At 45.2% G+C, this 27731-nt stretch overlaps 1 protein-coding gene across 1 annotated transcript; it reads right to left on the bottom strand.

Moving 5' to 3' along the window:
• Positions 1–845: 845 nt before the first annotated feature.
• LOC129338841 (actin, alpha cardiac muscle 1-like) lies at positions 846–19663 on the bottom strand. The gene is made up of 7 exons (XM_054993354.1): positions 19638–19663; positions 13237–13377; positions 6566–6890; positions 5332–5493; positions 4969–5160; positions 2285–2466; positions 846–1318 (listed from the first exon to the last, which is right to left on the bottom strand). Exons 2-7 carry the CDS (start codon positions 13363–13365, stop codon positions 1175–1177), a joined length of 1134 nt encoding a protein of 377 aa, XP_054849329.1. The 5' UTR covers positions 13366–13377; positions 19638–19663; the 3' UTR covers positions 846–1174.
• Positions 19664–27731: the final 8068 nt, after the last annotated feature.

The following is a 27731-nucleotide window of genomic DNA, read 5'->3' as shown; positions in this document are numbered from 1 at the left end:
GCATGTTTAATACAGTTTGGAGGGACAGAGGTGATTTGGGTGAACCCCAGGATGATAGAATCCTGGAAAGGCAGGGGGATACATACTATGAGATGGATCCTGACTCTCCCTGCCGGTCCTTATCAGGGCCCTCACCATTGTAAAGCTAAAAACATCTTGGTGTGGCAGTGGCTGGCGCAGAAGTATTAACTGGGAACATCAAATCCTAATTAATCACACTCGCCTGAATGGAGCACAAAGCCTGAAAGCTGATAGTATCTCAGAATGGGTGGAAAAATTGGGAAATATGTGCCATGTGGTTCTTGTTGCCCGAAGTCAACAGCACGAGGTAGTGATCAAAATATCCCTTTCCTTCGTTGTATCACAGGGGTTCCTCATGTCAGGACTCGGCAGTTCTGTGGTAGAGTGGTTGGAGTTTCAGACTAAGATCTGGAGACCCAGGTTCAAACAGTCAGCCTAACTTACCTAAGAGAGTTTTGAGGGAGAAACAGGTGAATTATGTAACCCACCTTGGTTCCCCGTTGGGGAGAAAGGCAAGGTAAAAATGAAGTTAAAAATGCTCGGGGTCAGGGGTGGGTAAGTAACATTTATCTCTAGAGCTCAGAAGTATCTTACTTGGGGAAGCAGGTGCTAAGCTTAGAAAATTTGTCAGCTGGAGCAGCAGATTTTACATAGACAAAAAAAGAAGTCAAGTTTTCACCATATGTGCCTGTGAAAACAGGCTTGAATCTACGTAGACCTGCGATACGAACTGAGAACCATTAAATGGGTTGGAGGAATAAGATTTGGACATGGATCAAGAAGGCTGTGCATGCCCTAGAACAGAACTCTCTCGCACAGCATCACACTGTAAAACATTTTATTTTAAGGCTTTGTGAGAGGAAAGGACAGATCATTTTTAACAATTTTTTTTAAAAAATTGCATTTTATTAACACAAAAAAATGGAACTTTTTACAAGGTTCAAGCATGATGTGTTACATTACTGCTTCACCGTCGAGAAAACAATCTTTGCAGATCTTGTTTTATGTTTGTGTCATCTTTGATGGTGGCTTTACACCCGTGGAGGTGGTGGAGGAGGGACTTGTTACCTCCATGAAATTGATGGGAGGAGGACTTTGGGAGCATGAAATTAGAAGAAAGGAAAGGGGTGGGAGTGGGAGTGGGGGGGGATGTTTAGAAGCACTTCCTGTGGACAATAGAAGGCCCCGCTTCATCGTATTCTTGCTTGCTGATCCACATTTGTTGGAAAGTGGAAAGAGAAGCCAAGATGGAGCCACCAATCCACACAGAGTATTTCCGTTCAGGAGGAGCAATGATCTAAACAGGAGAGAAATTGCAACAGTTTATTACCTACTGGCCCGGTTTGGTACCCAGTCCTGGTATCTGTGTTACTCTCACTACCTTTGGGGAAGGCTAATTTTTTTTTTTTAGTGCAAGTTACATGCATCGTCATCGTTCAAGGTACAGCTGCCTGCTCAGGCACTCTAGAAATTAATCCTTCAGTGGATGTCAGTGGATGTCTCTAACAGACATCCATGCCAAAGCAGGTGAATAAACACTAAAGTCTCATGGAGTGCACCCTGTAGATGTTATTTGACGATCTTCAACTACCAAGGCATGTTTTCAGCAGCTTAAACTATTGCAGGACAGTCCCCGCCCCTGCAAAGAATAGTAGTAGTGGCTTTTCAAAGAACAGAAAGAGGACAGTGCTAAATGAGTTAATCCCGCAAAGGGACAAAGAACCATCAGCAGTATGCCGCATGAAGAAACCAGGCCCATCAAGAGATCCTCCCCACAGTTGCTGAAGTGTATTTTGAACCACTGATCTCATAGAGGAGGAAAATTCTGCGCTTGCTGAATTTTAAAGATCTTTAACTGGGAAGGCTTAGAATTGAACCTGGGACCTTTTGTAGACAAATTTTGTGCTTTCTCACTAGGCCATAGCTCCTTCCTCTAATAGAATTAAGGTATACCTGTACATGTGAAGCTGCCCTATTATTTGTCAAACTGCTGGTCCATCTAGCTCAATATCATCTCCCATAAAACAAGAAATTTGGAGGAAATACTTGATAAGATTTGCATCTATGCACTAAACTAAGCCTGCTGCTTTGCAGGGAAAAAGGAAGGAGATTGGAGCACCTGGTCTGTTGTCTTGGAAACAATGGGGCCTGACAGAGTGGAGTCAAGCGCTCAGGCTCCTTTGGAGAGGAAAAATGAGTAGTCGACACCAAATTAGAGGGCATCCCCTTATTTCCAGCTCTGCTATACATCTGCCAATCTCACCTTGATCTTCATGGTACTGGGGGCCAAGGCTGTGATTTCCTTTTGCATCCTATCAGCAATGCCAGGGTACATGGTGGTGCCCCCGGAGAGGACATTGTTAGCATATAAGTCCTTGCGGATGTCGATGTCGCATTTCATGATGGAGTTGTAAGTGGTCTCATGGATGCCAGCAGATTCCATGCCTGGGCAAAAGATAAGATTTGCACAGCCGTGGCGAACGCTGTGTGCACGTATGCCAGTGAATGTCACAACAGCTGCAAAACGTGCTTTCTACCATCTCGCTCAAGCCTGAAGATGGCTTCTTACCTCGACCTGGACAACCTGGCTTCCTGGATCCACGCTATGGTAACATCAAAACTTGACTATTGTAATGCACTATACATTGGTCTCCCATCTAACTAGGAGGCTCCAGTTGGTGCAAAATGCTGCCTATTAGCAGGACCATGAACATCACTCCCATCCTACAGTCATTTCATTGGCTACCTTTCAGTAACCGTGCTCAATTCAAAATATTGGTTATTATATACAAAGCTCTTCACGGTCTTGGCCCAGCATACCTACGGGACTGCCTCCCTCCCTATGTCCCTCCGTGGCAGCTTTGCTCATCCCAACAGGGTCTCTTGCAGGTGCCAGCCTGCACATGGGTGAAATCAACAGCAGCCTGTACACGGGCTTTCTCTGTGGTGGCCCCTACCCTGTGGAACGGCCTGCCTGAGGAGGTCAGGAGAGCCCCCACTCTCCTGGCTTTCTGCAAACAACGCAGAACTGAATTATTCAAAAAGGCTTTTTTTACTCCGATAGGAGGGCGGTGTTGTAGGGAGAGGGTCTCAGGTGTTTCGCTAATGAGTTAGGGACCATAGACTTCACCACTATGTTACCTTACATATTATCTGTTGCTTTAAATTATGTACTATATACTACCTGTGCTTCATGTTATCTAATGTCACTCCTAGAGCTGAATCAGGAATTCTTCAGCAGTTCTTCAACTCCGTATTGGATCCTTGCTAATGCTATGTCTTTGTAAACTTTTATTTACTTGCCTTATGACGTTGTTTGTGGAAATGTATTTGACACTGTACGGAAATGCCTGCCCTTGTCCTTGCTACTATTTGTACTAATCTCACACTATGTAATCCGTCTTGAATCTCAGTGCGAAAGGTGGATGGACTATAAATGACATAAATAAGTAAACCAAATTATTAGATTTGGCAGCATGGATTCTACCAGTCGGCACGGAATGTGGAGTTTCCCTGCATTCCCTGCTTTCTCTATGGCATGGTTACCTAGATGCAAAGTATCTCATATTGGGAAGACTTGTGGGGAAGGCAAGACCGTCAGAGATGACATGGTAGAAACATGTAAGTTTTAATGATGTAGGATGGAAGGGAAGATAACCCTCTGCCCGTTCTGTCTTGCATTACATCCCACCCTGTTGCTCTTCCCATCTGAGAAACTCTGAAATCTCTGGCCAGACTCCATCCCTTTTTTCGCTAACGTTTGTGCGCCACTGTGGCATTTACACATAACTCGTTGTTGACCGTATAAGGCCAACCCCAACGCTTGGAAGAGTCTGAAGGAAGAACTGCAGGGAGGTCAGGGGACATGAGATCTTTTAAAAGAGGACATCTGATGGAGAAGCCTTCACCAAGGGCAAAAGTCAAAGGATTTTGTAACAGCCTCAGGTTACGGCAGCTGCCAAGGGGAGATAGGGCTTCTCTTAAATAGAGCGGAAATGGAATTCGCAGCAGCCTCCTTGCCTATTTTGGGTGGAAAAAGAGCAAGGAAGTCAAGCCTAGAGAGATCAGCTGTCATCTCCACCCACCGTCAAATCCTTGAGCCTGATCATAAAAGGAATGTCTACCCGATACCGTTGGTCAAGGCTAAGTAAGACTCCCACCCTGACGCGTTCCCCGCATCTCTTGATGGGTGTCAGTTAAGGTTTAGAAGTTCTCTATAACTTGTGACATTTTTAGGAGTCTTGGAAGGAACAGGTTGACCTTTCTTGCCTCTGAAATACCTACCCCCTCTAAGCATCTCTTAATTACATAGCAAACTGACATCGCTTGACATTTTCCCAAGTGACAGCTTCACTTAGGAAGAAACCGATAGCAGTGACAGGAGCGGCTTCCTTATCGATAAAGGTACAAGCAATTGGGGGTGTTTAGGGGGAAAGGGATCAATGAAAGGGGAGGCAAGATAGAGCTTTACAAATTCACAAGTGGAGACAGCAGAATGAATAGGAAGTCCACCAGTTTTAAAAGTGCAAAAAAAAAGGGCGCTCCTCTCTTAAAATTAATAGGCAATAGACATTAATACGGGTGGGGAAGGGAGCATTTTTTCCACCTGGCAGGTTTTTAACTTAAGGAACTCATTGGCACAGGATGCTGTGCTGGCCATTATGAGGAAGAAAGGCCACTTTTCTGTTCTGATTCTTTCACCCAAGCCAACAGTTGCTATGGCTTTGATGATGGAAGCCAGAGAAGAAAAAGAAAAAGAAAATCAGAGTTGGGTGCATATTGCTTGGGTTTGGATCCCTGCTTACCCATGAAGCAAGAGCGATAGCTAGTCTCCTGGGCGATCCAGTCTCTCTTCTAGAACGTTCCCCTTGTTGGTCTACAGAGACTGGTTCCATCCCCTTCCCCTCACCCCCAGTTCCCTTAAGGCTCCAAAGCCCGATATCTTACCAATGAAAGAAGGCTGGAAGAGAGTCTCAGGGCACCGGAAACGCTCGTTGCCAATGGTGATGACTTGACCATCGGGGAGCTCGTAGCTCTTCTCCAGGGAAGAGGAGGAAGCCGCTGTGGCCATCTCATTCTCGAAATCCAGAGCCACGTAGCCCAGCTTCTCCTTGATGTCACGCACAATCTCCCGCTCAGCTGAGGAAAGACAAAAGGATTCAACTCATAGCGGAGAAGACCGTGGCGGAAGAGACATCCAGTTCTAGTACAACTAAGCTCAGCTAACTTTAATTTTTCAACAGACGCCGCTACAGGCACTCTCAGACCTTAGCAGTCAAACCAACATTTGCTGCGTGCTTAAGCTCTCACCCGTGGTGACGAAGGAGTAGCCGCGTTCAGTTAGGATCTTCATCAGGTAGTCAGTCAAGTCACGCCCTGCCAGATCCAAGCGCTGGATGGCGTGAGGCAAGGCGTAGCCTTCATAGATGGGCACATTATGAGTGACGCCATCTCCAGAATCCAACACGATGCCTATGGGAGGAGAAACACTGGTTAGCAGAGAGCCGCAGGAAATGCAGAGAGAATGCTAGCTCCGTCAACCAAAGCCAATGCCATCCTATCTATATATGGCTTCTCTTCCTCCCTCTCTGTTAACATTCTGCTACATACATGGACATATGAAGCTGTTTTATAGTGGTCTGGATCATTTGTCCACACAGCCCAATGCTACACAGAAGCCATTCAAGAGCCATATTAACTGGAGACACCAAATCTGGGACAATCTGCAAGGAAAGCATGTTCTCTACGACAGCACTAGAGCCCCAACCTATCCCGGAAAACAAGGAGAAAGGGGTATTGAATACTCAAGTACGTTTCTCCATTGCTTTTCAATGGCCGGACTTTTGGCCGAACTCACAACGGCCTAACTTTTGATCCCTGCTCTGAAAATCCTATTTGGGGCCAGGAAGGCATTTTCTCCCTTGTCAAAGTTGGCAAACGAACAGGGATCGTTGATATCAGGTATACACAGAATTTGACATCTTGAGAATCTCTGCTAACGCTTTTTGAAAAGCAAGTTTCTAGCCCTTCTGAGTGCTTTTTAAACATGCAATAAAATCTTAAAAGCCTGGAAGGGGAAGAGGAAGGGGAAGGGGGATCGTTAGCAGCACGGCCTTCTTGACTCTCCCCATAATCAGCAGAAAGGTACTAAATGATGATGATAACAACAACATTCGATTTATATACCGCCCTTCAGGACAACTTAATTCCTACTCAGAATGGTCTACAAAGTGTGTTATTCTTATCCCCACAACAACCACCCTATGAGGCTGAGAGAGCTCTGAGGAGCTGTGACTGACCCAAGGCCACCCAGCTGGCTTCAAGCAGAGGAGTGGGGAATCAAACCCGGTTCTCTAGATTAGAGTCCTGCCGCTCTTAACCACTACACCAAACTGCAAAAATAGGCCAAATCCTGTGCAAATTAAACAAAATTAATTCAAGCAAGTGGGCAACCCCCCCACTTTTTCTTGGCAAAGAAGCTAGGATACCCTGGCATGGAATTTTGAATGCTACAGCAATAACACTTTCCAGATTCCTCTCTTACCGGTGGTACGGCCAGAGGCATAGAGAGACAGCACAGCCTGGATGGCCACATACATCGCGGGCACATTGAAGGTCTCAAACATGATCTGAGTCATCTTTTCCCGGTTGGCTTTGGGGTTGAGGGGGGCCTCGGTCAACAACGTAGGGTGCTCCTCGGGGGCCACGCGCAGTTCGTTATAGAAGGTGTGGTGCCAGATCTTCTCCATATCGTCCCAGTTGGTGATGATTCCATGCTCGATGGGGTATTTCAGGGTCAGGATGCCCCTCTTGCTTTGAGCTTCGTCTCCCACATAGGAGTCCTTCTGACCCATGCCCACCATGACGCCCTAGAAACAACACACGGATATAGGACGAGAAGGCAAGATTAGATTTCAAATAAATAAGAAGCTGCTTTATGCAGAGTCAGACCACTGGTCAGCACTCTCCGCCCCAACTGGCAGCGCCTTTGCATGGTCTCAGGAGGAGAAAGGTCTTTTCTGGCATCCGAGATCCTTTCAGATGGCGATGCGGGGGATTAAACCTGGGGCCTTCTGTATACAAAGTACACGCCGTGAGTGGCTTTCTACTGAGTCAGACCTTTATCAAGCTTAGAATTGTCTACTCTGACTAGTAGCAGTTCTCCAGGGTCTCAAGTCAAGTTCTTGCACGTCACCTATTTCCTGATTTTTTAAACTGGAGATTCCAGGGACAGGACCTAGGACTTTCTGCATGCTAAACAGTTGCTGTGCCACTGAGCTGCCGATCCCCCGAATGTCCTCTGTCCCTGAGCTAACCATTTTCCTGCCCCTAGTTATCAACTTTTTCAGAGGTACACTGCCTCTGAACATGAGGGTTCCGTTTTAAGTCACAAATGATAGCCTTAAGTAGAGGAGGGCACAAACTAGGAAAATGGCAGTTCATTGCAGTTTGTGGTTCGTTGCATTTCAAGAACCACGAACTGCCATGAATTTGCCCTGTTTGTGAACCGGTTCATTTGGTTCATCGGTTTGTCACTTCCAGGCTGTAGAAGGTTTGCAGAAAGCCCATCTTCCCCCCACTGGTTGCCTAGGTAACAAATTGATTGGCTCCAGGCTGTCTGCTGTGACAAATCGAAAAACGAACCATATGAACTACTCTAAAATCATAGCAGTTCATCGCGGTTCATTAGAAATGAGCTTGGACGAACCACAGGTTCACAAACCAAAAAAGATTTGTGACGAACTTTGGTTCGTATTTTAGTTCGTGCCCATCTCTAGCCTTAGGTAAGCCACTGTCTTCCATCTGCAATATGGGGAGATAATACTGGCCTGCCTTAGAGGACTGTTGTAAATATTACGATGTGTGGTGTAGCTATCTGAAAACACTATATATAAATGCCAAATAAAATGAATGCTACATGTTCTTTTCCTAACCCTTGATATGCAAAGACACTCTTGGAGGTTACTGAGCAGCAGTGAGTGAAAAACACTCTGCCACCGCTCAGGGGTATTTCCATTGATTTTTGTTCTGTATGTTCCAATGTCAAAACCTGGTGCTGTAACCAGGTGTCAACAGAGCTAGGCCTGGTTAGTGCTGGCATGTATGAGCCAAGTGCCAGAGGACAGAAAAGAAGGATGTGATTCCACTGGGCAGGTCTAAGTCTAGCCCCAGCCTGGATGGAGATTGGCGGCTGACTCTCTTCTTTGCTGCCTTAAATTTCGTGGATATAAATTAAATAAATTACAAATCTGGGCCAGAACTGCACTAGCCAACGTTTTACAAGTCTGCCTATTTTAATGTACTATTTTAGCCACTGGTACCCTAAAAGGAGCTAATGTGGAATAGCGGTTGGCCTAGATCAGGTCTGGGTTCAAATTCCCACTCTCACCATCAGGCTTGATGAGTGATCTCCCTTAGCCTAACCTACCTCACAGGGTTGTTGTGAGGAGAAAAGGCACAATGATGTTTGCTGCCTTGAGCTTCTCGGAGAAAGAGAGGGATTATTCTGGGCTAAACTGCCCTTCTGTCTCATTCTGAGATCACTAACACAACCGCTCACTCATAGTCCCAAAATGGTTAAAAATTCGTATTAATTGGAATTCAGTGCCAAACTAGGGGGCAACGGATACCTGAAGCTAACTATGTGTGTAGAAGGGGGGGGGTCTCATCTGGGAAGTACTCTGATTTGTTTTTAGAAGGGGATGCAGTCAGGCAAAATATGGCAGGAACAACTCCTTTCGGAAGGAGGAATCAACTTGGAAGAGCCACTGCTGGAGAATGGAATGGCAGGAAGTCAGAACAAAGGTGAACCAATTAACTGGCCCCATAACCCAGACAACCTGCATCCTATAATATTGTGATGAGTTTGGTGCCCATGTCATCGAGTGTATTCTATGGGCTTGTGCTAAAGTGTCACAAGAGACAGTGTATCCTAGTGGTTAGAATGCCATACTAGGACCTGAGGCAACGGCATTTGACTCCCTGTTCTGCCACGGAAGCTCACTGGGTGATCTTGGGCCTCCTGCTCTCTCTTTCTCTGACCCTGACCTACCTCACAGGGTTGTTGTTCTGAGGGAGAAGTGGAGGAGGGGAGGATGCTATTGCAGGCTACGTTGGCTTCCCATAGGGAGCAAAGTGAGGCATAATTTTTTTTAAGTATAAAATAAAATAAGGCACATGTAGAAAGAACCAGAACCTGGGTCAAAGGGATGTTTTCTGTGAATGTTTTCTCAAAGGATACCAACTACTAGACAATAGCCCTCCAATGCCTCTGTGGAAACACCCATCAGGATTTGAAAGAAGTGACGCCCTCCCCAGCTGATATGAGGGGGCAGATGTGTGTGAGGAAATAGCAGCTTGAGTTTGGCACAGAGAGAGAGAAGGGGACAGACATTGCTATGAGCAAGGTGAATCACTTGGGTGGGCCGGATCTCTTCCCCCTATCTGATGTGGGGTGGCGGATCTGCCCCCCCCTGTAGAAGTGCCTCTGGCATGCTTTCCTCCAAAGGGAGCCACGGTGCAGGAGGTGTTCCCCTTGGCATTTCTCATGAGAGCCAAGCTACAAGTGATGCCTGACACAGGTTGGACACTTGTCAGCTTCCCTCAAGTTTTGATGGGAAATGTAGGCATCCTGGTCTTACAGCTGTAATGGACAGCCAAGCTGGAAAACCAGGACGCCTACGTTTCCCATCAAAACTTGAGGTAAGCTGACAAGTGTCCAACCTGTGTCAGGCGTCACTTGTGGCTTGGAGATGTGGGGAGGGTGGAAGAGTATCAGTGGATTGTTCTTTCCTCCAACATTTTTTCCTCACACCCTTGCCTTTAAGGGTGGACAACATGGCTGCATGCTTAAGGTAGCAGTCACTACTCTACAGGCACACAGTCAATCCTTATTCCTGCCCTCCTTCAGCTCCAAAACGATCGTCCCTTCTTAAGCAGCTGCTAGGCCATAGGTTAAGAGCATATCTTCACACAAGGGGGGAAACATTATCCTCTGGGAACGCCAAGAGGCAAATTATCTCTTAATTACCCAGGTTGGAATTTGTCAGGGGCACCTCCTGCTGGGATTGAACGATCTTCTCTGGCCTCGCCAGCCCTTCCAGGTCAGGAGAGCTGACCGCAAAAAGGGAGGGCAAATCTATGTAAAAGGAAAGGGGTGTGTGCTGGTTTGGGTGGAGCTCCAGTTGCTTTGGATCTTGCAGATCCATTCCGGTAACAAGCGTGTTTTCCCCTGCCGCAAGGCACCGTCCTGATACAAGAGCTCAAAGGTGCTTCGCAATGGGGAAAACCACCCCTGTTGGCAGAACAGTTCAGCAGGATTCAGCCCAAGGAGAGGCAGGGAAAAGAACAGCCCTGAAGTGGCAGACAGTAAGGGTTCAGTGCTTCTGATTTTAAAAATGGAAAATGACAGCACTTGCTTACCTGCAGGTCTAAACCTAGATTGTAAAGGTAAAGGAAGTCCCCTGTGCAAGCACGGAGTCATTACTGACCCATGGGAGGACGCCGCATTGCAACATTTTCTTGGCAAACTTTTTGTGGGGTGGTTTGCCGTTACCTTCCCCAGTCATCTACACTTTACCCCCAGGAAACTGGGTACTCATTTTACCGACCTCGGAAGAATGGAAGGCTGAGTCAACCTTGAGCCGGCTACCTGAACCCAGCTTCCTCCAGGATCGAACTCAGGTCATGAGCAGAGCTTGGGCTGCAGTACTGCAGCTTACCACTCTGCACCACGGGGTCATAAACCTAGATTGTATCCCCATCAAATTCCATAAGGAACAGCCTTGCTGCATCAAGAATAACAATAACAGTTCATTTGTTTACCATTCTTCTGGACAGACTAATGCGCACCCAGAGCAGTGAACAAAGTTAGTGTTATTATTATCCCCACAATACAGCTGGGGAACTGAGGCTGAGAGCCAAGCTACAAGTGATGAATTACACTTGAATGGCACATGAACAGACTCACATGTATTCCTCCCTGTTCACTTGCCATTCACTTGCTCTCCAGTGGAGAGCAACTGAATGCCAAGTGAACAGGGAAGAATACACGTGAGTCTTTTCACTTGCCAGGCAAGTGTAATTCGTCACTTGTAGCTTGGCTCTGAGAGTCTCTCTACACAGCTGACACATGAAAAATACGTGTCAAGAAATGCAATGTTAGTCAGAAGGATAGTTTAAATAGTTAGAGCCAGAGGCAGGGCAAAGGCTTTGCTATAAACTGGAGCTGTATGAAGGGGCTGTGAAATGCCAGAAGCCCCTTATAACCTCTCCTGGTCCAAGCCCAGCACCGGAAGGCAGCTCCAGCCTATTTCCATTCCTCCCTGCCCTCTGGTTGCAATCCCACACAGTTTTAAACTGGAGAGGTGAAATTGACAGAGCCTTTGGGGAGGTGAAGATGAAATTGACAAACTCTCTAAAGAGCGATCTCCGCCTGCTCTTTCTTTTTAAACTATGCTTCCCCGCTAACATTGCATCTCCCTACACTTGACAAACACACTCTGGGATGTCTCGTGGTGCTCTGTTCTCAACAGCGGCCAATCAAATGCCCCTGCAAAGCACACAGGCCATCCATGACAGGAAGTAGACACTGCCTTATCCATCCCTGGCATCAGACCAGCAGAGGAATATTGCCTCTAAACATGGAGGTTCCATTCCTTTGTAGTGGTGACTACTAGCCAACGCTGAGTCATCTAACCAAGTTATCTAATCTCATGCCTGTGACCATATCACGAGATAAGGAATCCTCTGTGTCAGGTAAGCAATTAAGCAGCAGTAAAGCAATGAATGAAGACATTACTCTTTTGACCCGGGACCAAATCAGTTTCATTACATTTTTGCAGCATTTTGGATCTCCATTACAGCTGCAAGACCAGGATGCCTACATTTCCATCAAAACTTGAGGGAAGCTGACAAGTGTCCAACCTGTGTAAGATGTCACTTGTAGCTTGGCTTTCAGACTGCAGGGGAAGAATTTTGGAATGATAGGGAGCCAGCGCAGCAAGGCAAAGTGGAGGAGTTACAACTTTTCTCCCTGCAGGGCTAGTTCCTCCTTGCATGGACTTTTTAAATGCAAATGATCATGCAAAGTTGAAATCCACCCCATGCAGTCTTAATAGTACGGTCCACTCTTCTGCCCTCAGTTCTTATTTACTTCGATATTTAGACACTCTCTCTTCTCCCCAACGGGGACTAAGATGGCTCACAACATTGTTCTCTCCTCTTCTATTTTATCCTCACAGCAACCCTGGGAGGCAGGTTAGGCTGAGTGTATGAAACGGGTCCAAGGTCACCCAGTGAGCTTTAATAGCAGTAAAGGGATTTGAACCTGTCTCCCCCAGATCCTGGTCCAGTACTCGAACCACGACACCATGGCCGTTTCCACACGGCTTACCTTATTCTGCAAAATAGCGAAATCTCGCACGAAATCTCGCGAGAAGATGCTGTCTCGTGTGATAACAGCGTATTCTCGCGAGATTTCGCTATTTTGCAGAATAAGGTAAGCCGCGTGGAAACGGCCCATGTGTGAACAAGATCTCAGCCCTGCCTCCAAATGTAGGACCTCCAAATGTAGTCAGAGTATTTCAAAAGTGGAATCAGCTGCCTAGGGAGGTGGTGAGCTCCCCTTCACTGGCAGTTTTCAAGAAGAGGCTGGATGAATACTTGTCAGAGATGCTTTAGGCTGATCCTGCACTGGGCAGGGGGTTGGACTAGATGGTCTGTACGGCCCCTTCCAACTCTATGATTCTATGATTTTATGGTCTGTATGGCCCCTTCCAACTCTATGATTCTATGATTCTATGACCTGGAAGTTTAGCTGTAGTTAATCCTATTTGGGAATGTTCCCTAAAGGCCACTGGTGGTGGAAAGTGCCATGAAGTCATAGCTGACTTATGGCGACCCCTGGTGGAGTTTTCAGGGCAAGAGACTCACAGAGGTGGTTTACCATTGCCTGCCTCTGCAATCCTGGTCTTCGCTGGAGATCTCCCATCCAATTACTAACCAAGGCCGGCCCTGCTTAGCTTCTGAGATCTGATGAGATCAAGCTCACCTGGGCTATCCAGGTTAGGGAAAAGACCACTGAGCAAGCAAAAAAAATTGCTCTTCATTTAATGCATTCCGATGCCCCCTCCCCTAAGGAATCAAAGTGTTCTAGCAGCCATTCCTTCCGTAAACCTTCCCTCAGATTAAACCCTGCATCGACCACGCTCTTACCTGGTGCCTTGGGCGTCCAACAATGGAGGGAAAGACAGCACGTGGCGCATCGTCACCGGCAAAGCCAGCCTTCACCAAACCAGAGCCGTTGTCACACACCAAAGCGGTGACCTCCTCGTCGTCACACATGGTGCTGGTTCACTGGGGGAAAGACGGAATGTACAGTTCAGATGACGCTCTAGGAATGATCCCACCTTTCCTAACACGGCCCACTTGGTTTCGGAGAGAAGAAACTCTGACCCATATTAAGTGGGGTGGCACATTGTGCTCTATGAATTATAATCATTGTAGCATTTGCACTTTAATTATGCAACGAGTGTTGTATAAACATTGGAATTGGCACTAGCACTTTATGTTAAAAAAACTCTGTATGAACTCAACTTATTGTACTGCATTTTGCAGCTGCCATGGCAAGGTTTTTGTGTGTCTGTGTGCAATTGGTTATCTTGAATACTGTTTATAAAATGCATGCTGAAATATTGTAATAATTGGTTTGTGGGAGTAATTATTATTGTACTTGTCCCTGCCTTCACATAATATGGTCCACCAAAGGGTGAAGGCAGGACAGAGCGTAGAGCATATGTCTTGCAGGTGTCAGGTCCCAGATTCAATTCCTGGTATCTCCATTTAATAATAGCTGCACTTATATACAACTTTTCTAGACAGATTAGCCCCCTACTCAGAGTGGTGAACAAAGTCAGTGTAGATCCAGAGGAGTTAGCCGTGTTAGTCTGTAGAAGCAAAATAGAAAAGAGTCCAGTAGCACCTTTAAGACTAACCAACTTTACTGTAGCAGAAGCTTTCGAGAACCACCGTTCTCTTCGTCAGATGCAAGTCAGTGTAGTTATTATCCCCATAATACAGCTGCAGAACTGGGGCTGAGAGGAGTGGCTGGCCCAAGGCCACCTATTGAGCTCATGGCAGTAGCAGGATTCAAACCAGCAGAGTGCTGATCCGCAGCCCAACAAGTAGCCAATACTAGGAAAGACCCTTCTCTGGCTGAGATGCTTGGAGAACTCCTGCACTCGTCCCAGATGAGATCAATGGACGACTGATCTGAGTTTCGTTTGCCCTTTTCTGATGTTACAGTTGCACATACCAGGAGCATACCAACCACACAAAAATAATCCTATGTGCAGTTATCACGTTTATGAACAGGGGCAACACACTATGTGCATGCAGCCTCTGCAGGCTGGAACATGAACAGTCCATATGTACATTCTGGAGCGAATGGTAAATATGCACACAACATGGTGAATATGCATACTGGAAGAACCAGGGTTGCCAGCCCCCAGGTAGTGGCTGGAGATCTCCCGGAATTACAACTGGTCTCCAGGCCACAGAGATCAGTTCACCTGGAGAAAATGGCTACTTTGGGGGGTGGACTCTATGGAATTATGCCATGCCAAGGTCCTTTCCCTCCCCAAACCCCACTTTCTCCAGGTTTCACCCCCCAGATCTCCAGGAATTTCCCAACTTGGAGCTGGCAACCCTAGGAAGAACCTATGTGCAGTTGGTACGTTCCCAGTATGTGTGATTGTAACATCTGAAAAGGGCTGAGAAGGCAGCTTCATACATTATTTTGAAGGCAGATCAATGGCGGAGCCCCTGCCTTGTACTCAGAATGCCCCAGGCTCAATCTCTGGCATATCAAGATAGTTTCAGGAGGGTAGCTATGTTGGTCTGTTGTAGAAGATTTGGTCCAGTAGCACCTTAAAGACCAACTAGATTTCTAGCTTTCGAGAGTCAGAAGCTCTGATAAAGGCAGCTCTCACTCTCAAAAGCTCATACCCCAGAAATCTAGGTGGACTTTAAAGTGCTACAGGTCCCAAATTTTGGCATATCAGTTTGAAGGATTCCACACATCCGACGTTAGGAAAGACCGTGGAGAGCTGCTGCCACGCAGAGAACAGAAGAGACAGAGGGAACATTGGACTCAGAGCCAAGCTACAAGTGACGCCTGACACAGGTTGGACACTTGTCAGCTTCCCTCAAGTTTTGATGGGAAATGTAGGTATCCTGGTCTTGCAGTTTTAATAGAGAGCCAAGTTGTAAAACCAGGATGCCTACATTTTCCATCAAAACTTGAGGGAAGCTGACAAGTGTCCAACCTGTGTCAGGCATCACTTGTAGCTTGGCTCTCATTGAATATAAGGGCCCCACTACAAGTAACGAATGACACTTGCCCGGCAAGTGAACAGACTCACATGTATTCCTCCCTTTTCGCTTGCCATTCACTTGCACTCCACTTGATCAAGTGGAGTGCAAGTGAATGGCAAGCGAACAGGGAGGAATACATGTGAGTCTGTTCACTTGCCAGGCAAGTGTCATTCGTCACTTGTAGTGGGACCCTAAGGCAGCGGTATACGTTCACATTTGATTGACCCATGATCATGTTAGGCAAGGGGCGTGGCTCAGTGGTGGAGCGTCTGCTGGGATTGCAGAAGGTCCCGGCTTCAAATCCTGGCATCTCCAGTTAAAGGATTTCAGGTAGCAGAAACGTTTCTACCTAAAAACCATAGACAGAGTCACGGTCAGTGAAAGAAGGCTATGGTTGTTCCTACTCCGGGTGATGCCCCGTTTTGCTCTTAATGTCATTGCGAATGCAAAGGCATTCACAGTGGCTACTGAGCTCTGCACAAAAATTGTGTGTGTGTGTGCTTTCCTCTTGCACCTGCCATTCCCACCTCGCTCACCACCGGCATGCTTTTTGCTGTTGTTGTTTTTAAAAAAATGGTGGTAGGAATAGCAATATAAAGTTTTAACACCATAGGGATATACCTACATTTAAAAAATAAAAAAGGCCAAAAGCCCACTGGTGGCAAAGGGCAGTGGTAGGTACCAGGAGAAGACAGCTATATCCAGAATGGCATTTGATTAGTTCAATGTTTTCACTTATTGGTAATCTCAAATTGTGATTTAAACTGTGACCTTTATGTATTTTTATGTTTGTTGTACCGCTTACGTTGGAAGTTGTGTTGAGTTCCATAAGGTAGAAAGGCAGCTAATAAATGTTTTGATTGATTGATTGATTGATTGATTGATTGATTGATTGATTGATTGATTGATTGATTGATTGATTGATTGATTGATTGATTGATTGATTGATTGATTGATTGATTGATTGATTGATTGAATGAATGAATGAATGAATGAAATGGAACCCAATGTGGGCAGAGAAATAGAGAATAGAGAAATTCTGACCTTCCCATCCATGTTTTCCCCAAAGCCTTGTTTCCCCCCAAACAGGTTTAGGGAAACTCACAAGAGTCAAAGAAAACCTGGAACTAGAGCTTGCCAGCCACCAGGTGGGGCCTAGTTATCTCCCAGAATTAGAACTGATCTCCAGACAACAGAGATCAGTTCCCCTGGAGACAATGGCTGCTTTGGAGGGTGGCTTCTATGGCATTATACCATGCTGAGCTCCCTCTCCATCTCAAACGCTACCCTTCCCAGAACCCACCCCCATCTCTCCAGAAATTTCCCAGCCTGGAGCTGGCAACCCTGCCTGGAAGGTGTGTGACTGCTAGGGTGGGGAGGCATGGAACACGCGTTCCATATGGAAGCAACCTATATCAAGCCTTGCAGACCAAAGTTCTGTTTCACTATAAGGCAGTTTCACTTAATCTTGGGACACAAGGGTTGCATATGTGTAAATTTTAAGGTGAAGTCTAACGTGTGACTCTCAAAAACTCAGGATTTCGGGAATTTGGTTTGATGTTCTGTTTTGTTCAGCATAGAACCTGAAAGGCTGAGATTGATCTGAAGAATATCATGCCTGCGAGACTGTTTCAAAATAATTTTTTAAAATTGGGTTTCTCTACTTAGGAACGTTTACATGTAGCATGTGCTTTCTATATTCCAAACAGCTATGGTTGTTTATCAATGGCAATAGAAGACTTTGGCTTCCAGGTACAGTATGTTCTTGTTTTGTCAAGGGACAGAGTGTCTAGTCCTTATGATTGTGGGGTAAAATAGTGAATGAACGGATTACCACAAGATGTTGCTTCCATAAATTGGGGAGGGGGGGTGTTGTGTGTCTCCTGAAGGAAAGGAAAAATTGGGCTTTTTCATTATGATAAGATCATATTTGGAGAGACATCAAGAAAAACTCTTGCACAGTTTACATGAGACGGGTAGTTTCCATATTGTTTAATATGTCATGTTAAATTTCTTACTTTTTTCTCACCTCTGTTTTGGATTTCTGCTCATTTTCAAATTTCTGCAACCCAAGCCTTGTTGCACTGTTTATTGAATGTCGCAGCCACTGATCTTATTGACTTCCATTTTGTAATCTGCCTTGAGTCTCAGTGAGAAAGGCAGACTATAAATAGCAGACAGATGGATGAACAGACTGACAGACAGATGGATGATTCTGGCTTTTTCTGTCGCTTTTGCTTAGGGCAGTCTACATCCAACAATTCCATACAAGCATAGAAAAAATTATTTTTTCTATGGATTTAATTTTTTTTAAAGGTAGCTAGTCCTTAAGACAGTAGGAATCTTGGTTTTGCAGAGTCAGTGGAATACACAAATGAATAAGCAATATAGCACAGCATTATTATGTTTCCACTGCTTCCTAGTTACAAAATCAAACCAGATTACACCAGGAAGGAAAACCTCCCTGCACATGTTCTTTATTAGCACTTAACCTATTTGAAGGTTGAGCTCACAGGAAATGAGAACATACTGAACTGCCTTCTCCTGGGAGCCAAGCTACAAGTGACGCCAGACACGTGTTTTTTAACGTGTCAGGGACGCAATTGTACCTGGGAACTGTAGTTGAAAACAGTGTTATGTTCCTAGTGCAGGGAGGGGAAGAGATTTTCAAAGGCAGTTTTCAAAGAGAGAGGAAGAGGAGAGGATTGTTTTCTTGCAATCTGGAGAGATGAACTACAAGTTCTTCCCCTCCTCTGCCTTTGTGCGCTAGGGACAGGGTCCTGTATTCCAATCTCCGTTGAGCTTGCAAGAAAACAATTTTAAAGTTCCTCTCCCCCAGCAATCCCATGTGGCTCTGTCTTTGAAAAGTCTTTGAAAATCTCTTCCCCTCCCCACACTAGGGACATAGCTGTTTTGAACCACAGTTCCCAGGAACTGTGTCCCCGACACATTAAAAAACTCATGTCTGGCATCACTTGTAGAGATCATCTGACCTAGAATTCCATCCCTCCCATTTTCACCTTCACCTTCCTTCCGGGACCAACATGCCGGCGTTCTGTCCTCGATTGTATTCTTACAACATCCCTGTGAAGCAGGTCAACTGACTCAAGCTGGCCTTATGACCTCTGTGGTTGAGTGGGGATTGGAATTTGCGTCTTCTCAATTTCAAGTCCAATCCATTCCCAAAACAGCCCTTGTTCACAGCGGCTCTCCTAAATCTCAGGCAGAGGCAGCATCTCTGCAAGATAACAACAGCTCTTTTGGATTCCTGGAGTCCTCCTTTTAACTGAAGATCAAGCCTGAGACCTTGCGCAATGAGCTATAGTCCCTCCCGTTAAAAAAGACACAGGGATTTGAATGTACAACTTGTAATTTTGCAGCTAGTATTTTGGCCATTGCATGACTGCCTGCAGGGTGACTTTGGGCCCGTCGATGTCTTTGCAGCTGGCCTACTTTATGGGGTTGTTGTGAGGATAAAACCGAAGAGGGGAGAACATTATAAGCTACAGATAGGGCAGTGTATTTATTTACACTGCCCTATCTGTAGCTTATAATGTCTCCCCCTGATAGAGATCCAAATAAATACTCTGGCCCATCTGTTTTTAATTGTTTGGCAATTTGTATTCCTCACCCCAACACATACACATCTTTTTAAAAATTGAAAAGAGTCCAGTAGCACCTTTAAGACTAACCAACTTTACTGTAGCATAAGCTTTTGAGAATCACAGTTCTCTTCGTCAGATGCGTCATCTGACGAAGAGAACTGTGATTCTCGAAAGCTTCTGCTACAGTAAAGTTGGTTAGTCTTAAAGGTGCTACTAGACTCTTTTCAATTTTTGCTACTACAAACTAACACGGCTAACTCCTCTGGATCTATGACATCTTTTTAAGTGCATGCTTACATGTTATGCAGAGATTCTTCTTAGTAAAGAGAGGGGCACAGAATTTCAGGCTTGGCCAGCATCATCATCATCATCATCATCATCAACATCATAACAACTATAAGTGCTGTTGTTGTTATTGTTATTCCACCTTTCTGACTGAGATCCAAGGCGGATGACACACTACTGCAGATAAATAAATCAACACAGAGCACAAAAGATTTGATGTTATGGATCTAATAGCTCTGATTGTGTGTGTGCCCTTGCATGCGTGTGTGCTTTCCCCACCCTCTCCAACCCCACATATAGGCTCTGCCCCAAAGAGCTTCCAATCAAAGCCAACTCCCAAGGGGTACTCACCGGCTCCTGCAGCAGGCGAGAGCGAAAGGAAGGAAGCAAAAGGTTGGATTGGATTTGGGGGATTTATACCCCTAATCTCCTTGCTCCTCCCTCCCGCCTCCAACTGTGGCCCTGCAGAGGTTATAGGACAGTTTCATACATGCCATATTTGGACACCCTCCAGGCCACCTGTCACTTGGGCCTTTCGTGGACATTCATGGCTCAGCTGCCGGAGAAGCCAGAACCCACCCCTCCACCCCCACCTCATTTCATATCTTTGCAGGCCCATGTAAGGGCAAAAGGGGGGGACCCCTTGCTTGAAGTAACCATGGCAAATGCCATTCCTTAGCCATATACAGTAACACTCTTGGCTGGGAATTCCTCTGCATCCAGACAAGCCGACGGTGTCCTGATAGCCAGAGATACAGGGAAGGAGCTGAGCTCAGTGGTTCTGAAGAGGAATGCAAGTTCTGAGGCCAGGACTCTGGGGCTAACGTCTCCAGCCTCCTCTTGTAGCACTGAATTCCAGAAGTAAATAACAACACACAGCAAAATAAAGCAAGAGTCCAGTAGGACCTATAAGCAGGGCTTTTTTTCAGTTGGAACGCGGTGGAATGGAGTTCCGGCACCTCTTGAAAATGGTCACATGGCCGGTGGCCCCACCCCCTAATCTCCAGACAGAGGTTTAGATTGCCCTCTACGCCACGGCGCGGAGGGCAATCTAAACTCCCCAGTGTCTGGAGATCGGGGTGGGGCCGCCGGCCATGTGACCATTTTCGCCGAGGACAATTTAAACTTTAAAAAACTCCCCTCTTGTTCCAGCTGACCCAAAGTGACGTCATTGTGTGGTCCTGAGTTCCACCACTGAGTTCCACCACCTCTTTTCCCAGAAAAAAGCCTTGCCTATAAGACTCACAACATTTGTGGTAAAGTATGAGCTTTCCTGAGCCACAGCTTGTTTCTTCAGATCTGAAGTGAGCTGTGACTCACAAAAGCTCCTACCCTACCACAAATTTTGTGAGTCTTATAGGTCCTACTGGACTCTTCCTCTTTTCTACTGCTACAGACAAACTAACACGGCTACTCATCTTGATCTAGTAAAATAAAGGAATTTGCTGCCACGAGATGGCTTGAGTTAGGGTTGCCAACTCTGGGTTAGGAAATTCCTGGAGCTTTCGAGGCAAAGCTGGAAGGCTTGGTTTGGGCAGAAGATGAATCTCAGTATGGACATAATGTCATGGAGTCTACCCTCTGAAGCTCCCATTTTCTCCAGAGGAACTGATAAATTGTAATTCCAGGAGAACTCCAGCCCTAACCTAGAGATTGGCAACCCTCCTTGATAGTTGCTGATTTAGCAAAATGAACTGAGGAGGTAGATTGGATTGTAGCGCTTCCAATTACAGGGGAAAGGTTACATTTTGCCAAGTTCCCCCACGTTAGTAATTCCCTGCAAATGGAAAACGAATGCAGCAGGCGAAGGGCTAGGGTAGAAACGTTCATCTTCTCTGAACTGGACTCTTCCACTAAAAACAATCCCTCTACACAAACCGGGAGCTGGCAGATTTTTACTCAAACCAGAGAAACCATCTATTGCACCCTACTTACTGAATTACAGAAGGAGGAGGAGTTGAAACTCAAAACTCCTGCATGCAACAAGGAACAAGACCACTTTAGATCCACCTAGCAACATTATCAACCTCTCCAGCCACAAACTGAGCCTCTCACGTGGACTATCTTTTGGCATAGCCAGACCCACGCAAACCATGCAACTCTGTGGAGACCTGGAGGCCTATTTTAGACGCCTAAGACTAAAAGAATTCTTCAACCACTCCGCTGAACAAAACGCTGAACAGACACCATCGCAGCAGCAATTACCCTCCCAACCAAGCCATGCGCAACCATCATTACAAAGTTCCAGAAACAAGAATCCCACATGCACACGCATGACACCACAATATGCTAACATATTCATGGCAAACTTGGAGCAACGCTTCCTCAGCTCCCACCCACTGAAACCACTCCTGTACTTAAGGTTCTTGGATGACATCTTCATCATTTGGACCCATGGGAAGGAAGCCCTTGAGAGATTTCATCAGGACTTCAACTTTCACCCTACTATAAACCTGAGCCTGGACCACTCTACACAACAGGTACACTTCCTGGACACCACTGTACAACTACATAATGGACGAATAAATACCACCTTATACCGGAAACCCACCGACCGATACTCATATCTACATGCTTCCATTACCACCCTAAACATACCACTCAGTCGATTGTCTACAGCTAAGCCTTATGTTACAATCGTATCTTTTCCAATGCTCTTGATTGGGACTCCCACTTAAAGAGATTTACAACAAGCATTTTTGAGGCTACAGTACCCACCAAATGAGGTGAGGAAACAAATCAACAAGGCCAGACTAGTACCCAGAAACAGCCTGCTCCAGGACAAACCGAAAAAAACTAACAACAGAACAGCACTGTTGTCACCTATAGTTCCCAGCTCAAACCCATCCAACACATCATCAGTGATCTATAACCCATCCTGGAAAACGATGCCTCTCTCTCATTAGCCCTGGTGGAAGACCTCTCCTTGCCTACAGACAGCCCCCCAACCTTAAACCACTTCTCACAAACAACCATGCATCGGCTAGCAGAGTCACCAACACATGTACCAGACCCTGCAACAGACCCAGATGCCAACTCTGCCCTCATATCTACCCAGGAAATACGAATACAGGACCCAATATTAGAGATTATTATTAGAGCTTTTAATTAACCAACCATCCCCTTATACTCCAGAAACCCTGGCTCTTTTGCTTAGCAATAAGGATCCTAAATTGACCTTAACAACTGCAAAATATGTCTCAGTCCCTTTTAGCCCTTGCATCCAAAAAACAAGGAATAAGTATTTTCTGCTGCTCAAGATTTATGAATCAATGCGTTTCTAAGGGAAGGATACGAAAGAAATGCTACCACTGAATCACACAGCCCTTTCCCCTTCATAATAAAACATGCATTATTAAATTATTCATTTTTATTTATTTAGGTATTATTTATAACCCACTTTTCTCAAATATTTGTCCATCCCCCCCCCCTTTATAGTTACAGAATAAACCGGAATCTCCTCTGTAGGCCCACATAGGTCTGGATTCAGTTCTGGGGGTATACGTCCATTGCATACGTGTGTTCTTAGCAACACCTGGTTGTCTTTTTGTTTTCAAGAAGTCTGTGGGAAAGAATGAAATCCAGTTGCTGACAGATGACAGGCTTTTTCAAGCTGCCTAGAAATATACAAAATCGGTGCTTGAAATGTCGTTCTCGTATATAACACAATATGGCCCAGAAGTTCTAAAGTCTCCTCTCTGCCCATCTAATCCCGTCCACCCCAAATGTGACCTTTTCCTCTGGGGATTGTCTGGGGATGAAGAAGGTTCCCTTCTCCTGAAGCTCAGTTAACCCTTTCAGAAGCTTTCAGGCCTCCTCTGAGGGAAAACAGGGGTCTCTAAAACCATTAATCCGTCTCCTTTCACCGAAGAGCGCCTCAGCCAGCCAGCTGGTTTTGGTTTCTGCCACAGCAGCGTTTTTTCAAAGAGTGGAGACCGATGGGGAGGGGTAAGTGTCTGAGCAGCCAGGAGGACTTGCGTTGGCGCTGGCTGATGCCGAAACCATGTGCCAAGGGACCTGGGAGCTTGGCTGCAGGGTCTCCATGTGCCCACCCACCCCAAGCCGGAGTTCAGATGAGGAAAGGTAGTAAGTTTGCTCCGACCACTCCTTGGGAGAGGCAGCAGCACAGCAGAGGAGGGTGAGGAGATGGACAGAGAGCAAGTGTCCGAGAGTGAGAAGATGTCATCCTTGTGAAACTGCTGGCAGCCGCTGAGCCAGGAATAGCTGAAGGCCCCTAGTGAGATCCAGCCCTTATGTGGAAAAGTTTGTGTGTGGGGGAAACTGGTGTGCACCTGGCTTCCCTTCTTAGGCTGGGGAGAGGGGTGTGATGAAATGAAGAAGACATCCCCATCCATCCCCTGTGCGAGGACCACTGGGCACAAGTTCATCCTTCAGTTCTCTTCGATCGAGTAAAATGTGAAGCTGTTGCCTGAGGGAAAACCTCTGTTTTGAAGGGGACACAAAGAGAGGTTTTCTTAGGACCGGCCTTGCACAATTCTAGATTGTCGCCAGATTTTACCTGAAGCAGATTTGGACTTCTGGGTAATTCAGAGCAAGGCCCCGTCAAGTCCAACATCCTGTTTCTTATATTGACCAGGCAGATGCTTCTAGGTACCTCCCAAAACATGGTGTGTGGGGCCTACTCTTTGCTTTTTGCCTCCAGCAGTCGGTACTGAGTAGTATACTAGCCCTGATCACAAATTATAGTGAATGCTCCTACAATTCCTGTTCAGTATACACTTGATTTTTCTTTATCCCAGTGTCGATCAACTCCCATTTTATATTTGGCACACATACCACTGAATGTGTGATTTAAATCCCATATCCATCCAGGAACTGGTACCCTGTTTCATTTGCTAATAGGAGCTGACAGACCCATTCTCTGTGAATTTAGCAAGTTCCCTTTTAAAGTTATCTGAGCTAATGATCATTGTCATATCTTGTAGCAGTGAATTCCTCAGGCACAACCTCTCATGAGTTTTTAAGGGGAACCAAAAGCATTTCAATAAATAAATATGTAAATAAATAAATACATTTATTATTATTATTATTATTTTGATTTATAAACCGCCCATCCTCAGGGGCTCTGGGTGGTGAACAACAGTTAAAATCAATAAAAACAAGAAAACAATAATTCTAAAATCAACATACAATAAACAATAATAAATTAACCAAATACATTAAGGTGCAATTAAATATCGCTTCTGTCACAGCACAACAAATATGAATCCTTGCTTTGATTCTGTGTATGCATTAGAAAAGTTTTGTTCCATATAACCAATACGCGGTCTTTCGTTCATAGGATCGTCATAGGTCAGAGGCAATTTAATGGCACATAACACACACAACCAATATTATCCTGTATAACCCCAAGGCCCTTAACTGAGTTAGCCAGGATCAACTGAACCCCATCAAAAGTGGGAATAAAAATGTCCTTCAAGATCTCCACCTTCCCAACCAGCATCACGTCCATCTTGTCTGGGTTCAGTTTCAATTTGTTTGCTTCCAGCCATTTGACCACAACAGTCAGGCATCTAATTCCATAGCTACGAATGATTTCTCCTAAAGGCTTTACATAGAGGTTGAATAACATGGGGGATAAGATTGCACCCTGTGGGACCCTGCAAGGTAATTCCTACACTGAAGGTAGCTTAAGGAACAATTTAAACCCGTCCAAGGGTCTAGAGCATAAGAGTTATCTAAAAAGATCTGGAGTTGGTCAGCTACTGCTTTCTCAATCACTTTGCCCAGAAAGAGCAGACTAGAACTACCCACATCATTTTTGTCAAGAGATGTTTTTCTAAAGAAGTGGGTGGATGATCTATCTCCCTATCTATCTTACTTAAGGAACTTCTTACTTAAGTAAGAAACTTACTTAAGGTTAAAAGGGGGTATATTATTATCTTTTAATGGAATAGTATAGAGCTAGAGAGTTATAGTATTATAGTAGTATAAACTTAAGAGTAAGATAGTATAATTATTTGGAAAAGTATAAGATTGAATAATGATTGTATGGGTAATAATAAGTATATACGATATTTTAGGGATGTAACAGAAGTAATAGATTTATAATATAGATAATAGGGAGTTAAGGAATAGTATATTTTATATATATACATGTACTTATTATATGGCCATATAATTTTTACACTCTTAATTTAGATAAGTATTATATTATGATAGTTAATACAAGTAAATAGACTAGATATATATTATATATATTATTATAGATTTTAAGATATGATATATTCTTTAGATTAAGTTGGGGATGGAAAACTGTTGGGAGTCACCAGAAAAAGGGGTGGGGAAGGATGGGGAAAATGCAATGGGGTGGAAAATGATAATGACTTGTATGTTTATATTTGTTAACCCATCCAATAATAATTTTTTTTTAAAAGAAGTGGGTGGATGATTGCCTTTTTGAGTGGCCAAGGGGGAAGGTGCCCTGAGTTAGTGACTGATGTACGATAGACATCAAGGGCTCATCTGAGATCTCCGCCCCCGCCCCCCTCATTTGCCTGATCTTTATTGGGACATCTGTTGCACAGACTAGGAGTACAATAATGAGTGATCTATACATGATTTTAGCAGTCCAGATGGCTCAAGATCCAGTGAACAAATAATGGGAGGATCCTGTCAATATCCATCACTGTAACTGGGTCAAAGTAGTTCATATGCAGACCAGATGGTGTATTAAGGTGTTCTTTAGCATCACTTATATTACAGTTGGTATCCAGACCAAAAGCTCATTCATTCTATTTTATCAGCAAAAAAAACTTTACAAAGATGTCACAAGTTAATTGTCTGTTCTTGAGCCAGTAAAGGATCAGTTCAGGAGTAAGAAGATGACAACAAGAAGACTTTAAACAATCTGGATAGTTGTGAAAAAGAGCTTCCTCCCCGCCCCAACTCCACATATCTGATGAAGAGAGCTTTGACTCTCAAAAGCTCATACCCTGGAAATCTACTTGGTCTCTAAGGGGCAACTGGACCCGAATCTTGTTCTTTTACTACAGACCAACATGGCTACCCGCCTGAAACTGTGTGTGTTACAACCATATAATCTGAACATGAAGCAGTGTTGTATAATGGTTAGAACGGTTGGCTAGCGTCTGGGAGACTGGGCTTCAAATTGTCACATGCCCAAGAAGTTTGCGGGGTGACCTTGGGCCAGTCACTCTCTCTTTCAGCCTGCCTAACCTACCTCAAAGGGTTGTTGTAAGGTTAAATTGAGGAAACACAGCTCTGAGCTCCCTGCAGCAAGGGTAGAGTAAAAAGGTATGAGCAGGGCTTTTTTTCTGGGAAAAGAGGTGGCGGAACTCAGTGGTGGAACTCAGGACCACACAATAACGTCACTTTAGGTCAGCTGGAACAAGGGGGGAGTTTTTTAAAGCGCAGAGGGCTAAACTCCCCTCTGTCTGGATATCAGGGGGCGGGGCCACCGGGGGTCATGACCATTTTCAAGAGGAGCTGGAACTCTGTTCCACGGCATTCCAGCGGAAAAAAAGCCCTGGGTATAAGACACATATCACAGCTTAAGGAGTAACTCCCATGGTGTTAGAGGAGTGAACTCTTGGGTTCTAGCTTGAGAACTGGCTCTGCCTGTCGTAGCCCTGCTCAAACTAAACTCAGAAACTGCAGTTCCCAGTTGCACAGACATGCCAGCTGTTGTTCATTTCCCCATATAAGGGCTTCGCTTGAGTCTACCGGCTAGTGCCAGTGAATGAAAAGGTGGCAAGGAAGTGGTTCCGAAGAGACACATCAGTAAAGAGACAGGGACTACAGACTTTATTACAATGTACTTTCTATTACTGCAAGTGTGATCCTTCTGGGTAGTTATGTTGTTTAATGTGTCAGAATTGCTTATGCTCCGTTTCAGCATTTCTTCAACTCTTCTTCCTTGGAGGTATCCAAGATGAGGCTAGATGGTCATCTGACAGATATGATGATTTTTTGCCTTAATATGAATGTACACATATCAGGAGAGGGATGAGCTGGTGCTTGGCTCTCGTGGCCCTTTCTTATATGCTCAGGGTAATGCTGGTCACCACTTTGGGGTCGGGAATGAATTTTCTTCCAGGCCAGATTGGCCAGGGATCCTGGGTTTTGGGGGTGGAGGGTGGGTTGCCTTCCTCTGGGCATAGAGCAGGGTCACTGAGGGAGGTGGCGGGGTGACGGGGTGGTGAAGAATAGCTGTGAATTTCCTTCATTGTGCAGGGGGCTAGACTAGATGCCCCTTGATGCCCCTTCCCGCTCTACGTTTCTGTATTAGATTTCTGCTGGTTTTAAATCTTTGCAAATTTGCATTTTATATATCCTATCACATTGTTTATTGAAATGTCTTTGATATCGACTGTACTGACTCACATGATGTAATCCACCATGACTATAAATAAATTAAAAAATAACCAGATCAAGGGGGTGGGGAGAGATGTTGCGCAGCCT

Source organism: Eublepharis macularius, chromosome 1 (genome assembly GCF_028583425.1).
Source record: "Eublepharis macularius isolate TG4126 chromosome 1, MPM_Emac_v1.0, whole genome shotgun sequence".
NCBI lineage: Eukaryota > Metazoa > Chordata > Lepidosauria > Squamata > Eublepharidae > Eublepharis > Eublepharis macularius.
Note: the sequence above shows the minus strand (reverse complement) of the source record. Positions and strands in the feature narration are given on the sequence as shown.

Bases quoted from the DNA above. Each gene is read 5' to 3' on its own strand.
- LOC129338841 (XM_054993354.1), bottom strand. From the start codon at position 13,365: ATGTGTGACGACGAGGAGGTCACCGCTTTGGTGTGTGACAACGGCTCT. The intron at 6,891-13,236 runs GTAAGAGCGTGG...TGTTGTTTCTAG, and splicing joins TTGGACGCCCAAGGCACCAG to GGCGTCATGGTGGGCATGGG. The intron at 2,467-4,968 runs GTAAGATATCGG...TCTTTTGCCCAG, and splicing joins CTTCCAGCCTTCTTTCATTG to GCATGGAATCTGCTGGCATC.